Genomic DNA, 17,811 nt, shown 5'->3' on the forward strand with positions numbered 1-17,811 from the left:
TATTAAATGCTGCTGAAATGAACACCCTGAAAGGAATACTTTAATGCCATAGGCATTTAACCTCAACACAACAAAAGCTATCAAGTGGAGAAATATTGAAATAAAAGACATTTTTAAGAAAACATTTTTTCTTCATTCATTTCAGCTACTTTGAAAATGTTATCCATGCTAAGCATCAAATAAGAAGCCACAGACCATTTGACAACTGAAGTTCAGAAAATCCACTATCTTGCCTACATAGGACATAGATTAAACATCTCGTAATAAAAACTTTAAAAAATGTTTTTGTTTTCATAAAACTTATTTCCCTCTGAAGCATTCATCTGGAATTTCTGATGAAGCAAGATCTAAGGAAACACAAATTAGTTTGTTTCCTAGGATACTACATGGACTTTGTCAGCAAGTCTATGCACTCCACAAACACCATTGTGGGGACTGCCATGTCCCTGCTGTGCCTGAGGTGATCAGGGGTGTTTGGGTAGGTGAGACCTGGTCCGTGTTCTGACAGGATATGTACAGCTCATAGGATGCTCCACATAGGGTTACAGTTAGTCCCTGCTGTCCTCCACCACGTGTACCTGGCTGCTCTGCTATATCCCAGTACCTAGCCCCAACCCTTCACATTGCCAAGGCCTCTTACAACACATTCCTGGAAGAATTAAAACTAGATTTGAATTTATAACTAAATATTAATGAGTTACCTGAGTAAATATTTAAATATCAACCACTTTCCTGGAGTGGTGTTGCAAAAAAGACAAACAAGATATAGTTTCAATTGTTTTACACTGTCAAGAAAAGATCAAAGGAGGAAATGTTTTCCCAAGGAATCAATTACAGGTGGCTCAACTGGAACACCCTCGGAAACCCCGTACAGGGTCGCTATGGGTCGGAACCGACTCGAAGGCAATTAACAACAACAACAACTGGAACAATAGCTGTACTTTAGCCGCTGTCTTGCTAGTAGATAGCTGAGCTTTCTTTCTGAGTTTGCCACGTGCCTAGCACATGCATGTTTGATGGATGAATGATGGATGAATGGCAAAGCTTGCAGTTTACAAAGTCTTTCCTGCCCACCTTCTCATTGGATCTCATAGTCTCTGCAGGGGTAAAGGAGTAATTCCTTCCACTTTGACACACTTCTAGGAAGTTAAGCAGCTTGTCTTGGATTATGGCAGCAGAACCAGGATCCCCATGCGGGGCTCAAAAACCATCAACAAAACCAACCAGGTACTGTCAAGTTGACACAGATCCCACATGTATTACAGAAGGACTAATTGCCCCATCCAGTTTACAGTGGCTGACTCGTCAAGAGTCCATTTATAGACCTTCCGTCTCAGAAACCTCTGGGTGAATTTGCAGCTCCAATCACTAGATTAGTGGCCGAATGTGTTGATCATTTTCACCACTCAGGAGAGGCCAACAGAATACCAAGATCAACTAGGTGGACAAGTACATATTTACTCACCTGGAGAGAGGTACAGTTTTTGTTGTTTGCTTTACAACATAGTTAATTTCACCAAGCTTGAAGCTGGGCATTATTTTTGCAATTATAATCTATGAAACCCTAAGTCTATAAAGTCTATAACCCTAAACCCTACAGCTATAATGTAGGAAACAGGTTCTATGGTTAAATACCTGCCTAACAGAATGCCTAAGGAGCTCTGGTAGCGTAGTGGTTACGAATCGGGCTGCGAACCTTAAGGTCAGCAGTTCGAAACTACCAGCTGTTCCGTGGGAGAAAGATGAGGCTTTCTGCTCCCATAAAGATTTACAGCCTCGGAAACCATGTACAGGGTCGCTATGAGTCGGAACCGACACCACGTCACACAACAACAACAACGGAATGCCTGCCCAGCGGAAATTAGCTAAGCGTACAGATGCTGTGAATTTAAACCCACTTGATGGCACTTAATCAATACACCACCACAGACTGGGATTTCCAGGTATTTGTTAGCTTTCAATGAGATGCTGCCAGAAGAAAAATACTGTTTCTCAAATGTGTGTGAATATAGGACTATTTCCTCCCTTCAAGTCTAGTGTTCAATGAGTAAGTGTGATTTAAGGCTTTGTCTGGATTTCAGCTCTGTAATGAGTGATTCTGGAATCCTGGGGTGGCACTGGAAAGCAAGGTCAGTTTGAACCATAAGTTTGTTGGTTCAAACTCCCAAGTCGCTCCTCAGAAACCTTATATAGGATCACTATGAGCCAGAACCAACAAAAATTAGTGATTCTAAGACCTTGTTTTGAGAAAATGTAAGTGGTATATTGCAAATCTTTGTTTGCACATGTTCATTCATTGCTAGTTGTCGTGTGTTGTCGAATTGATTCTGATTCATAGTGATTCTGTACAGGGTTTCTGAGGAACAGCTGGTGGGTTTGAACTGCTGACCTTGTGGTTCACAGTCCAGTGCTTATCTTATAGCACCATACCCTGAGTCTTCCTTGTTAGTATGAATACAGAAATGCAGTGTGGTGGTGGGGTGGGATTTGTATGTTTACCTGTATCCCCAGTTTGTTGTAGTGCTGAAGTTACACCACAAGTCTGTCAAATACCAGAAGGATTTCACATGGTAAACAGGTTTCAGCAGAACTTCCAGACTAAGAAAGACTAGAGAGAAGGAAGAGGTGGTCCACTTCTTAAAAATTAGCCACTGAAAACGGCATGGCCTGATAGAGTGCCATAAGGTAAGTCCCTCAGGTTGACAGGCACTCTAAATACAACTGAGGAAGAACTGTCGCTTCAAAGTAATGACATGGATTGAATGAAGCTTTTAGTACCTTCCCTTGCTTATGGGACTCAACATGAGGGGAAACCACTGCAAACATCCTTTAATAACTGGAACATGAATGCAAAAATCATAAATCAAGGAAAACTGGATGCTGTCAAAAATAAAATGTAATGCTTGAAGATCGATATCCTAAGCATGTTGTTGTGAAGTGCTGTCGAGTCGGTTCTGACCCATAGCCACCCTGCATAGGGTTTCCAAAGAGCGACTGGTGAGTTTGAACCACCAAGCATGTAGTTCAAACGGCTTTGCAGTCTGGCGCATTAACTCACAGCGCCACATCAGGACTCCATCCTAAGCATAAGTGAGTGAAATAGACGAGTACGTCCATTTTGAATCAGACAAATATGTGCTCTCCTCTGCTGGAAATGACAAACTGAAGAGGAATAGCATTGCATTCATCATTGAAAAGAACACTTCAAGATCTATCCTGAAGTACAATGTTGTCACTGACAGGATGATATCCATATGCCTATGAGGAATACCGGAGCTCTAGTAGTGCTGTAGGATAAGCACTGGACTGACAACTCCAAGGTTGGCAGTTCAAACCTACCAACTACTCCTCAGGGTTGCTATGAGTCAGAATCAACTCGAGGCACTTAACACCAACAAAATTAAAGAATACCAATTAATACAATTATTTTCTAAATTTATGCACCTACCACTGATGCTAAAGATGAGAAAACTGAAGAGTTTTATCATCTACAGTCTGAAATTGATCAAATGCACAATCAAGATGTATTGATAATTATTGGTTTAGAAAGGAAAAAGACAGTTTAGCAGTTGGAAAACATAACTTTGGTGATAGAAACAATGCTGGAAATAGCATGACTGAACTTTACAATACCAACAACTTCATTGTGAATTTCTTTTTTCAGCAACATAAATGGCAACTATACTTGTGTACCTGATGGACTACACAAGAATTAAATCAACTATCTCTGTGAAAAGAGATGACAGGGAAGCCCAAGGACAACATTAGGTGTTGACTGCAAAGGAGACCATCAATTGGTCGTATGCAAGTTCAAGTTGAAGATGAGGAAAATTAAAACAAGTCCATGAGAGCTAAAGTATGCCTTTGAGTATATCCCACTTGAATTTAGAGACCATCTCAAGAATGGACTTGATGCACTGAACATTAATGACCAAAGACATCAGACATGAACAAAGCAAAAAGTCATTGAAAAAAACCAGAAAATAATGAAAAGACCAAAATGAATGTCAGACAGGCTCTGAAATTTGTTCTTGAATAGCTAAAGCAAAAGAAAGAAATGATGCAGTAAAACAGCTGAAGAGAACATTTCAAAAGGCAGCTTAAGAAGACAAAAATAAAGTATTATAATGAATGGCATGTGCAAAGAACTGTAGCTAGAAAACCAAAAGAGAAGAACACGCTGGGCATATTTCAAGCTTAAAGAAAGAAGAAAAAAATTCAAGCTTGAGTTACAATATTGAAGGATTCGAAATATAGAATAATACAGGAAGCATCAAAAGAAGATAGAAGGAATACACAGAGTCACTGTACTAAAAGGAATTGGTCAATGTTCAACCATTTTGCAAGGTTAAGAACTGATGGTATTGAAGGAAGAAGTCCAAGATGCACTGTAGACATTAACGAAAAACAAGGCTCCAGGAATTAAAGGAATACTAATAGAAATGTTTTAACAAATAGATGTAGAGTTGGAGGTGTTTACTTGTCTATGGCAAGAAATTTGGATGACAGCTATCTGTTCGTCTGACTGGAAGGGATTCATATTCATGCCCATCCCAAAGAAAAGGGAGCCAACAATATCACTACCATCACAGGCAAGTAAAATGGATGTAGTAGTACACTGACAAGGAACTTTTAGAAATTCAACCCAGATTCAGAAGAGAACAGTATACAAAGGATATCATTGCTGATGTCAGACAGAACTTGGCTGAAAGCAGAGAATAACAGAAAGAAGTTAACCTATGTTTCATTGACTATGAAAAGGCATTCAACTGTGTGGATCATTACACATTATGAATAATGTTGTGAAGAATGGGAATTCCAGAACACTTAATTGTTTTCAAGCAGAACCTGTACATAAAACAGAGCAATAGGGTACTGAGTATTTTAGAACCAGAAAAAGTATGTGTCTGGGTTGCATTCTACAAAAACCATGTGGAGACCATGTCTGACTTCCTCTGATTCCACAAAGGGAAAGAGAAACGAACTCAAAATCAGCACAAGGTCAATTTCTATGAAGTGGAAGTCAGACATGCCTCCACCCTACAACCATATTTACCCTATCCTGAGACCAACCTTCCTTCTCTGGTTCATATCTGGGTTTGATAATCCATTTCAATGGCCACACAGAACTCATAACAATGCTCAGGATTCTGGGGTTTATTGAGGAAGGGAGCAGGATACAACTCAGCATCAGAAAATCTCAGGGCACAGCAATTGTCCAGTCAGGAATGTTTCTTGTCTGCCATACTGCGGGCACATCTCACTTTTGTCTTTGGCCTCTCAGGCATGTGGTCCCTTGGCCTCTACCCTGCTCAGGCAAGTGTTACAAAGCTGTTTTAACCAGTTTGTAAATACCCAGATGGCAAATTCTGCAAACCGGTCTCCTGCCCACAGGCACTTGGCTTTACTCAGTCCATGGACCTAGAGCCCGCAACTGCTGTCTCTCCAGAGGCAGTGGCCTCTGCCATCACCTTCACCATTTTTTTAGGTAGGGATCGCATGCTCTTCTTTCTTGTTGGTTCTAGGATCATCTATTCCTGCTTCTGAGATGGCTCCTTTAAAACTTAGCTGGATTGCAAAACTACCCAATCCCAGCCTTAGAGTCCTGTATACCTTATGTGCGTGATCTTTCCCAGTCACCCAGTGGGAACCAAGAAGACACTGGAAGGGATTCATATTTCTTGAAAAGCCATCTCAACCAAATTCAGGGTACCACTATCCTTTCGCTGTACTTGTTAAATCTGTATGTTGAATAAACAACCCAAGAAACTAGCTATATGAAGAAGAACACAGCATCAGAATTGGAGGAAGACTGAGTAACAATGTGTGATATGCAGATGACACAACCTTGGTCGTTGAAAGTAAAGAGAACTTGACGCTTGTAACCCACCACACTAGCTACCGGGATTCCTTTAGGGTGAGGTATGGGAGGGGTCCCTATGGGTCTGAACCCAATCGATGGCACTTAACAAGAACTACAGCAACTGGAGGGGTCAAAATGCAAAGTTTCTGCGCATGGTTGCCAACCAGGAAGCTTCATTTGAGCCTCTAAATTCTGGGCTCTTGTCAGCTGAACCATGTGGATAAGATAGATTGTATCATGCCTAGTGGACTTCTGGTTGTGGTGTTGTGGATCGGCACTGGACTGCGAACCACAGGTCGGCTGTTCAAAGCCTCCAGCTGTTCCTCAGAAACCCTATACAGGATTGTTATGAGTCAGAACTGACTCAACAGCACTTAACAACAACATAATACCTAGTGAGGTTTAGTAAGTACCAGCCCCCAGGTGGCCCTTTTGTTCTGGACAGCCTCCATTCATTAGCCTCAGGTGTCAGTATGGATTTAAAGAACTAAGAATGAGGGTCAAATGACTTTCTGAAGGTTAGGCCACACCTCATTGGTGTTCATTGTTTTTAAACTTTTGGAGGAATTTTCCATTTATAGAAATCAACTGAGCCTGGAAATTTTTTTTTTTTTAGTTTTAAAATGACAAATTTATCTGATTATCTAGTTCTAGGAAATATATGACCAGGCAGTATCTGAGATAGTTAGTGGATATTATCTTAGCTGTGTGACACTCACACATGGTAGGTATTATCGTCGGTTTTGTAGATGAGGAAAGAGAGGCTCAGTGAAGTCACATGTTAACAGTCACCCAGTTAATGCATGATTGGGCCTGGATTTAAAAGCCAGCCCTCTGGGACTGGATTTGAGCCTCTAAATTTAGAGCCCAGAATTTAGAGGCTCACATGTACTTTTTCTACTATATTAAATCATATCCAGGCTAGACATTGTTGTTGTTGGTATGTGCCATCTAGTTGATTCTGACTCATAGTGACCCTGGCCCTGTAGAGGGTTTCCAAGGAGCAGCTGATGAGTTTGAATCAATGACCTTGAGGTTCAAACTGACCTTGAGGTCAAGTACTTATCCTCCAGCACCACACTGGACACTGGAAATGGAAAATAAACCTTGAAAAATAGACACTGAAAATTGAAACTAAAGTCTTGTGTAATCTGACAATTTGAACAACAAAAAGTGGTCAAAATAGCAAGAAAATTATTGTATGACTGTGGAATGAGGCAGGCTGGTCTGAAACTCCGGCGTTTCCACTTATTCTGTGGTATAAGCAATTTATTTAACTTGTCTGGGTCCGTTTCCTTAGTTTTAAAATGGGGATAAGAGTAGGAGCTGGAGTCATGGTGTGGTGCTATAGGATAGCATTGGACTACTAATGGCAAAGGAGTGTTGTGTTTCCATATGATCAGCAAGGTCTGTGGATCAAGCCTGCCAGTCGCTCTGTGGGATAATGATGACATTTTCTGCTCCTGCAAAGATTCAAAGTTTCAGAAACCCTATATAGGGTTGCTATGCGTGCTTCAGAAACTTTGTAGAAAAATGCCATTATCTTTTCATTCCTCTTTTCTATTAACTTTTGGAAGACCCCTCATATGTGTGGGAGTCCCTGAGTGATGCACATGGCTGGTGCTTCAAATCCTCCTAAAGGCACTTTAGATAGAAGACAGACCTGGCAATTTGCTTCCAATAGGTCACAGCCTTGAAAACCCATGAGCAGCTCCTCTCTGCACACGTGGGACTGCCGTGGTTCAGGGTCAACCTGTCTTTGACTCAGTAAATGATACGTATATATGTGCCTTTTAATGTTGAACAAACACACTCCTTCTGATACACTGTTCACCTTGTTGTTGCTGTTAGACGCTGATAAGTTGGTACCGGGTCATAGCAATCCTATGCACAAAAGAACGAAACACTATCCGGTCCTGCGCCAATCTCACAGTTGTTGCTATACTTGAGCCCATTGTTCCTGCCACCGTCAGAAGGCAGCTTAGAAGCCGGGATGGCCAGACTGTCTCTCATATTTCATACATATTATCAGGAGGGATCAGCCCCTGGAGAACGACATCATGCTTGGTAAAGTAGAGGGTCAGCAAAAAAGAGGAAGACAACCCGCCCCCACCCCATTTGAGTTGGACCGGCACAGCACTGTTCATATAAAGCATAAATATAAAAGCTATGACACTGCATACAATTTTTCTCACTCTAAATTTGAGGCTCACCTATGAAGAATTATGGCTAGCTTAATGGCTATATTCTATATATAAAGAGAAGAGTCCCTCGGTGGTGCATACAGAACACCAAAATGCTGGCAGTTCGAGTCCACCCATTCATCCAGAAGCGCTCAGGAAGAAAAAACCTGGTGATCTATTTCTAAAAAAATCATTCATTGAAAATGCTATGGAGGGGGGAAGAAACACAACTATGGAAGACAGTATGGTGCTTCATTAAAAAGTTGGAACTAGAAATACCATTTGAATCAGCAATCCTATGACTAGACATATATCTTAGAGAAGTAAGAGCCAGGATTTGTTGTTGTTGTGGTTGTCAGGTGCCATCGAGTCGGAACCGACTCATAGCGACCCCATGCACAGCAGAATGAAACAATGTCCGATCCTGGGCCAACCTCACTACCGCTGCCACACTTGACGCCATCAATGATGCCACCTGGCTGATCCACCTCGGAGATATGAATTGATATATGTACACCCATGTTCAACACAGCACTGTTCAGAGTAGAAAAGAGACAGAAACAACCTAGAGTGCCCACCAATGAATGAATGGATAAACAAACTGGTGCACACACAATGGAACATTATGCCACATAAATAAATAGCAAAGAATCTGTGAAACACTTCACAATGTGGATGGATCTGGAGCACATAATGCTGAGTGAACTAAGTCAGTTACAAAAGGGCAAATAGTATATGAGACCTCAACTTTACAAAGTCCAAAGAAGGTTTGCACATATAAATAAACACTCATTGATTGTTTCCAAGGATGGGAAGAAAGAATTCTGGTAGTGTAGTGGGTTATGAGTTGAGCTGCAAACCACAAGGTTAGAAGTGTGAATCTACCAATCACTCTATGGGAGAAAGATGAAGTTTTCTGTGCCTGTAAAGATTTATAGCCTCAGACCCTGTACAGGGTTGCTGAGTCAGAAGCCACTCCACAGCACACAACCACTACCACCATCAAGGATGGGAACGGAGTGGAGGGGATGTAGGCAGTATGGAAAGTGTTTAACAAAAATAGTCCCCTCTTTGAATTGCAGGAAGTGAATCAATGGTGTGCTTCTGGACCCCCAGTGGGTTTCTTAAATGCATTCTTACACCTCCCTCCCTCTGAAAAGACCCATCCTCACCAAGGCTTAGATGTATGATGCAAATCAAAGCGCTTTTGCATAAGAGGACACATTTGTAAAGATGGTGGCCATGTAAAATACCACCCAGATCTAAGGAAGCTGCCCATTTCTTATAACATATCAGAAACAGGTGCATTTCTTACCCTGTGCGCCTTTGTACTGACTGGCAGGGTTGCTCATCTGTGGCTCAGAGGGGCTGAACTGAGGATAGTGGAGCGGCGTCTTCACTGGAAAAGAAAGCATTAACTAAGACCTGTAGTAATGCTTCCTTAAAGGTTGGAGATCATTGGGTTCTTGACTATCTTATTCTACTTTTTTCTTACCATGCGTTTCTGGTGACACAGGAAATACCGGTGTTGAAGACGCTGACTCATTGCCATTTTTGGGTGGAGAGAAGATCCTGCCGTCAATCACATCCATGTCTGAAGGGTAACTGGATATTACTGTCTGAAATTGGCACAAGGGAGAAAAATATGAGCATGGAAGATAAGGGGCATGCCACCTCCAAATAGCTGTGGGCCCCTCTAGGAAGACTCTGAGTCTAACTCTTATCTGTGATTGGTAATAGAGAAGCCACGTTCTGGATCAGAAAGCTGCTATTCTCTGAATGACAGAAAATTGGAAAAAACGTAACGTTCAGTAGTTTTTGTTGTGAGCTGCTGTTGAGCTGTGTATAACAGTAGAACTGCTCCATAGGATGTTCCTAGCTGTCATTTTTATAGAAACAGATCACCAAATATTTTCTTCTATGATAGTGCTGGGTGGATTTGAACCACCAGCTTTCATGCTGGTAGTTGAGAGCAAGCTATTTGCACCACTGAGGTACTTTAATGTTCAACAGAAAGGAAAACATAAATATTTTATGTATCTTTTTTTTTTCAGTTTAAAAAAAAATTAACATTTATTCATTATTTTAGGGTTAGCAAATGCCATTTGATAAAGTTTGGACTACCTGGTTATTTAAAGAAAAATGATTCATGTAAATTGGAATCCTGGTGTGGCGCTGCAGGATAAGGTACTGGAACACAAGGTCGGTGGTTCAAACTCACCAGCTGCTCCTTGGAAATCCTGCACAGGGTCTCTATGATTTAGAACCAACTCGATGGCACTTCACAACAACATTCACATAAATTAATACTTTGTTTAATTTTTTGGTATATATCCTTTTAGAAGAATATGATATAGCTAATAAATTAAGTTGACAGAGTTTGGAACATGAGCATTATAGCATGCCTAAAGTAATTTATAACCATGTATAAAAAAAATTAATATTTACAGGTATATAAAGTAATTTATAACCAGGTATAACCATGTATATAAAAAAATGAACAGTTATTCATTATTTTAGGGTTAGCAAATACCATTTGCTAAAGTTTGGACTATCTGGTATATAAAAAATTTAACATTCACAGGTATATAAAAATACGAAATCAATGAAAAACATAGGTATAGAAAAGGGACTAAAAGGAAACATTCAAAAACATTAACACTGTATGTATTCAGACTATGAATGACTTTCTTTTCTCATTTATTCTGTGGGTTCCAACTTATTCAACCTGAGAATGAATGAAACCAATGTTAGTAATCATTTGAGAGTCCTCCGATTGGTCTTATTTAAATCTTATGAGAAGCCTCAATGACTGAGAACTGCCCACTCCCTCTGCTGACCTTACCCCAGAGTAACAAACACACTCTGGCATACGCTTTTCCTGTGTTCCTCCCTATGCTTCGTAGGTGAAGGTCTAGGAAGGCCTCAGGACTCAGTATGATAACCTTAAAGGAAGTCCCTGGTTGCCCATGTTCTTCTGTCTACTCACTGAACACCAACCAAGGTCAGGTCTTTGCGTGCTTTCTCTTTAACAGCGTAACCATTTTTGCATAATTTGTATGAGTATCCCTGTTCTATAGAGAATAGAGGCTCATGTGATTGGGTCTCCTGTGGGGCACTTAATTATTTATTAAGGCCCTTCTAGCCATATTACACGGAGTTCTGGTATGGCGCTGTGGGTTAATATGCTGGACTGCAAAGCCGTTTGAACTGCAAGGTCGGCGGTTCAAGCTCACCAGTCGCTCCTCGGAAACCCCGTATAGGGTTGCTATGGGTCGGATCTGACTCGACGGCACTTAACAACAACAATAAGCCATATTACACAGATCATAGGAGACATGGTAATCAAGGATGTCCTTTCGACTTGGGCACCCCATGTAACATTATTACTGTAAAACAAACCAACAAGCTGAGAGACTGTGTCAGAAGTGGTGGCGCAACTTTCCCTCATGACTTTTATACTTCAAGAAACAAAAGGGTGATTCATAGGAGAGTGGGAAGAGGCAACTAGGGTAGAGCTTATCCCAGTAGGAGAGAGATGGTTACCAGGAAATAGAGTGAATATAGGAGACGTCAATGGAGATGGTACAAAGGTTCTAATGTATTACTATAGGAGGCTGAGGTGACCAAGGGAAACATCTGCTCTTCCCCCAATGTTTAAGAGGAATAACAAGTTCATTTTATTCATCCTTGCTGGGAAGAACTGAATGATGGGAATTCCCATCTGGGAACATTTGAAGCAGAGGCTCAGCTAAACAATCAAGATCAGGATTGACAAGAAGGTCGGGGTTTTCTGGGCCAGCCCCCAGCAGCAGACTGAGGCTATATGTATGTGTGTGTGTAACATAGCTCAGAGACTTTCTTGAGGCTCCTGGATATAAAAACCAGTCAACAGCATATAAAAGGGCAGGCTATGTCTGACTCCCACTCTCACAGCCATTGCAGTACATTGAGCTCCACAGAGACAGCACCATGTGTCTCATGGGCAGAGAAAAAAAAATCCAAAATTCTAAACATGGGGCAAAGAAGATGCTAAGAAGCTGAGAGGGAAAATGCCATCCTATGCATTATTTTGTACGTGTGTAAACCTGACGGGAGGGGCAAAAGAAGAAGCACCCAAACGCTTCATTCAACTTCTCAGAATTGTCCAAGAATTGCTCAGAGAGGTGGAAGACCATATCTACTAAAGAGATAGGAAAATATAAAAACATGGCAAAAGCAGACAAGAGAAATGAAAACCTATATCCCTCCTCAAAGGGAGAAAAAAAATAAGTTCAAGGATCCCAATGCAACCAAGAGGCCTCTTTCAACCTTCTTCCTGCTTTGTTCAGAGTATGGTCCCAGAATCAAATGCGTGCATCTTGGTCAATTGGTGATGATGTGAAGAAAATGGGAGAAATATGGAATACTGCTGCTGACGACAAGCAGCGTTATGGGAAGAAGTCCACTAAGCTGAAGGAAAAATATGAAAAGGATATCACTGCCTACTGGGCTAAAGGAAAGCCCAATGCAGCCAAAGAGGGAGTCCTAAAGGCTGAGAAAAGCAAGACAAAGAAGGAAGACAAAGAAGACATGGAAGATGAAGAGGAGGAAGAGGATGAAGATGCATTAAAAGATGAGGATGAGTAACTTGGTTCTAGCACTTCTTCCACCCCTCCCCGCCTTTTAGTCTATAAAGCATTTGGAGTCCACCATATGGCCTTGGTGATAGCAATGATGCTGGAGATCAGATGATAGAACTCTGCAAAATCAATTGATTTCAAATACCTTCTTTAGACAGCATAAGAGAGACAGCATACACATGGACCTCACCAGATGGAATACATAGAAATCAAATTGACTATACCTAGGGAAAGAGACGATGGAAAAGCTCTATATCATCAGTCAAAACAAGGCCGGGGCAGAGTGTGGAAGAGACCATCAATTACTCATATGCAAATTCAAACTGAAGCTGAAGAAAATGAAAACAAGTCCAGAAGAGCTAAAATATGACCTTGAATATATCCCACCTGAATTTAGAGATCATCTGAAGAACAGATTTGATACATTAAACACTAAAGACCAAAGACCAGAAGAGTTGTGGGAAGACATTAAGAACATCATAAAGGAAGAAAGCAAAAAGTCATTAAGAAGACAAGTTGTCAAGGACTTCAATCTTCTTGGATCAACTATCAACACTCAAGGAAGCAGCAGTCAATAAATCAAACGACGTACTGCATTAGGCAAATCTGCTCCACAAGACCTTTTAAAGTATCTAAGAGCAAAGACTAAGGTGCCCCTTCCCCAAGCCATGGTATTTTCAGTAACCTCATATACATGTGAAAGCTGGACAGTGAATAAGGAAGACCGTAGAAAAATTGATGCTTTTGAGTTATAGTGTTGGAGGAGAATAATGAAAGTGCCATGGCTGCCAAAAGAACCAACAGATCGGTGTTGGAAAAAGTGCAGACAGAGTGCTCCTTGGAGACCAGGATGGCCAAAATTTGTCTCTTATATTTTGGACATATTGTTGGGAGTGACCAGTTCCTGGAGAAGGATATCATGTTTGGTAAGGTGGAGGGTCAGAGAAAAAGAGGAAGACCCCTCCAGTGAGATGGATTGGCCAAGTGGCAGCATCAGTGGGTTCAAGCATTGATGTGGCAACAATAGTGAGGTTGGCCCAGGATCATGCAGTGTTTCATTGTGTGGTGCATAAGGTCGCTATGAGTCAGTACTGACTCGATGGCACCTAACAACAACAACAACAACAAATAAGGTTGGTTTGAACTGCAAGGTTGGCAGATCAAACTCACTAGCTGCTCCACGTAAACAGGGTTGCTATGAGTCGGAACTGACTCAACAACCACAACATAAAGCCTCCCTGAACAAAACTCACTTCTTCGTCGTCTTCTTTTTTTTTTCAAGTTTCTATAATCCATTTATTCCTTTTTTGGTAAAGTAATTTTATGACAGCAGTGGCAGAAATCCTTGTGAATCCTTGATCTTTTTGTAATGTTGAATCATAGTTTGTGAAGAAAACTGATTCTTATTTGCCTTTTATGTTTTGATGCACAAATAGAACCACTTAATAAGAAGTTAACCACTCCTGAAGAGTTGTCAAAATTGATGAACTACAGTCCTATAAAATTCCAGTTCTTCCAATACAATAAAACACAGAATGAAAGAAAATTAAACTGTACACACAGAGATCGTCACTTTAGGCAACATGTGTAGGATTCCAAAAACTCACATCTTTTAAAAGAAAAAAAAAATTAATTATAAGGCTGTGTCTTTTTAAACTGTACATGTTCTGTTTTATTTTTGTATAGTTAACATACTACCAAAAGTGTCTTTAGCTAGCCATATCCTAATGGCATTTTCAACAGCCACTAACCTTGCCTGGTCCAGTAGGGGGTTTGGAAATTGACTTGCATATTAAAGAAGGTTCTTGTTGGTGCACAGCATAAATTAGTTATATATGTGATAGTAGTTTGGGTTTTCTTGTTTTTCATCTCCAGTTGTCTGCTACAGCTTATAAGACAATTTTCCTGTTAACTGAAAACCACTCTGTATTTGCAAACAAACAAAAAATAGCAGCTGTTTTGTTGACATTCTGAATGCTTGTAAGTAAATAAAAATTTTTTACTAAAAAAAAATCTATCTCTATCTATCTATCTATCTATCTATCTATCTATCTATCTATCTATCTACACACACACATATACATGGGGCCTACGATTAGATTTGCAGGAGAAAGATAAGGCGTTCTGCTCCTGTAAAGATTTATAGCATCGGATACCCTATACAGGGTTGCTATGAGTCTGAACCAACTTAATGACACACAGCAACAAAGATAATAAAGGTCAGACTCAAGAGATATGGGGAGGAGTTCTGGTTTTGGTGGTGGCAGAGTCCGGTAAGACAGGCTCCATGGGGGAGGGGTTGAAAACCCAGAGAAGTTGCTTTCACAGAACAGCTACAGGGCTCTGGATCAAGCATAAGATGCAGGGCATTAGTTTCCCGCACCCACCAGTCGAAAAAATCACCGTATAAAGGAAAATATTGGGATTTAGGAAATCGATCAGGACATGGGACTCTCCCTGTGACCACCCCGCCTGGGCTAAGTTCAGAGGGTGGGGCCATAGACGACCACCACAGTGAATAGAAGCTAAAAGCTGGCGCAGTGACATTTGCAAAAGGAGGTGTGGGGGATTCTACACGTTTTTCCCTCCTCTTCCCTGTCGTGTCCTCTCTGCCCAGCCCCGACGCCTTCAGGCAGGTGGGCACGCACCCCCAAAAGGGCCCAACATTGGGCCCACAGTTTTCCCATGGCACAGAGAGGGAGAGCCCCACTGGTCCCACAGGCTAATTCTTTGGCAGCTGCTTATGACGTCTGACTCTGGGACCCAGCCTTAAAGTTAATTTGTGCAGGACCCTTTACACCTGTCTATCCAGCAAGAAAAAATCAGGTCTGGCCAGAGAGACAAACTGTATAAACACTGTAAAACCCCAACATAAAATGATGCAATATATTTCGAGAATTACGCTGTGCACATGCAGATACCTAACTGACCTTCAGAGACAAAAATAGTAGACAATTTTTCTCCCATTAACTTCTCAATATCTATCTGTGCACCTCTACAGTGGTGACTAGAAGAGGGGCCTGAGCGAGTGGACACTCCCATCCACTGTTGGAGGTGTCTACGGTGCATGCACAGCAGCAAAGGTGACTAGCTAATTGGTTATGGTTTTATTTTTGTTTTAGAGTGGTGCTTTTTGTCTCTGCTTTTTAATATTTCTTCTGTTTTTGGTCCTTTTGGTCACACTTTTTTCCTGGAGGTAGGAGCTTTTTCTCCCTACGTTACTCAAGAAGAGACAGCAACCATGGCCATGAAGCCATGTTACAGCATACCCCATAATATTCTACCATGGAGACAAGTGCTAATAACAAGTTGCTAGGCATTATAAGTGAAAAGGGAAACCTATCTCCTGATCATATCCACCAAGAGACACTCAGTAAGTTTAATAACATAGCAACAAACATCCATTTAAGCATTAAAAAACTACCTAACTACTGAAAATGACCCAAAAAACCCAAACTAAAACACAACAAAAGATCTCGAAACATGTACCAAAACAGAAGAGTAACTGAGAAAAATGAGCTGGAGACAGACAAAGGCTTGCCAGAAGAGGAAGAACAAGCTTTGGATTTGCCTGAGAAGGAGTTCAGAAGAATGATATGGAAACAAATTCAAATGCTCCGAAAAGGGGTGAAAGAAAATAAAGAAGAAGTCAGGAAAGTGCTACAGAAACAATCAAACGAGATCAATATAACATTGGAAACAATTCAATTCAAAACCTGAAAAAAGAGGTCCAGATAATTAATAATAAAATATGAGAAACGGACAATACACTGAAAGGGGAAAGGAGCAGAACTGAAGAAATGGAAGCCAGAACCAGTGAGCTAGAAGACAAATCTCTCAATACTGCTAAGATAGAAGAGCAAGCAGAAAAAAGGATTAAAAAAATCTAAAGAGAGTCTAAGATTCATGCTGGATAACATGAGGAGGAATAACTTAAGAATTATTGGCATTCCAGAACAGGAAGGATCACAGAAGTCCACAGAGGAGGTAGTTGAAGAGCTTCTGGAAGAAAATTTCCTTAACATCTTGAAGGATGAAAAGATAAGGATTCAAGAAGCTGACTGAATGCCAGGAAGGACAGACCCCAAAAGAAAATCACCAAGACATATAATCAAGCTCTCCAAAATCAAAGACAATGAGAGAATTGTAAAAGTAGCCAGGGAAAAGAGAAGTGTTACTTACAAAGGCAAGCAAATCACATTAAGCTCTGACTTCTCAGCAGAAACAATATAAGCAAGAAGGCAATGAGGAGACATATATAAAACCCTAAAAGAATAAAAACTGCCAACCAAGAATCATCTATCCAGCAAAGCTGTCAATCAAGTATGATGGTGCAATCAAAACATTCCAGGATAAACAGAAAATATGAGATTTTGTCAAAGCCCATCCAGCACTTCAAAACATCCTAACGGGAGTCCATTGGACTGAAAAACAACATGAACAGACAACAACCGGAGACTGACAAACGTGGCAACACCACCTGCAGCTCAGACAACAGATTGTAGAATCCAGAATAGAACAAAATTGCAACAATGTATTCAAAGGAGATGGGAGGTCAACCGAAGATCAAAATAATAACAATGTCAAAGTAGGGAAAAATATAGGAACAGAGAGCCAGGTGGCAAGGAGGTCAGGTAGATTACAGGATACAATAGACTGTATTAAATGGAGGGAAAAATTAATGAACTGTAGGGTAACCCCTAAGAAAGTTAATACTTCACAACTTACCATGAAAATGAACATCCAAGCAGAAGAAGGAAACATGAAAACTAAGAAGAAACTGACAAGAAATAGCACAAAAACCACAAACTCAGCACAAGAAGGTATGCAGAACAAAGGAATGAAGAGCACTACAAAAAATTAACATAATGACAACGATTAATTCATACCTATTGGTAATTAGGAACCGACTCAACAGCACTTCACAACAACAACAACATTGGTAATTACATTGAATGTCAATGAATTAAATGCACAGAGTGTGGCAGAATACATACGAAAACAAGACCCTTCAATATGCTGCCTGTAAGACACACACCTTACACACAAAGACAAAATCAGAGTAAAAGTTAAAGGATGGGAAAAAAATATACCAAGCTAACTGCAATAAAAAACAAGCAGGAGTGGTAATACTAATCTCTGA

At 40.7% G+C, this 17,811-nt stretch overlaps 1 protein-coding gene and 1 pseudogene across 1 annotated transcript in view; one reads left to right on the top strand and one right to left on the bottom strand.

Moving 5' to 3' along the window:
• Positions 1–17,811, bottom strand: part of TNS3 (tensin 3) — a 312,789-nt gene that overhangs the window by 73,398 nt on the left and 221,580 nt on the right. Inside the window, exons 14-15 of the mRNA XM_006876503.1 lie at positions 9,542–9,665; positions 9,362–9,445 (exon numbers count right to left, since the gene is read on the bottom strand). Coding sequence (XP_006876565.1) covers positions 9,362–9,445; positions 9,542–9,665 — 208 coding nt within the window. The remainder of the gene's footprint in view (positions 1–9,361; positions 9,446–9,541; positions 9,666–17,811) is intronic.
• LOC102819867 lies at positions 12,063–12,675 on the top strand (annotated as a pseudogene).

Source organism: Chrysochloris asiatica, unplaced genomic scaffold (assembly GCF_000296735.1).
Source record: "Chrysochloris asiatica unplaced genomic scaffold, ChrAsi1.0 scaffold00384, whole genome shotgun sequence".
Taxonomy (NCBI): Eukaryota; Metazoa; Chordata; class Mammalia; order Afrosoricida; family Chrysochloridae; genus Chrysochloris; species Chrysochloris asiatica.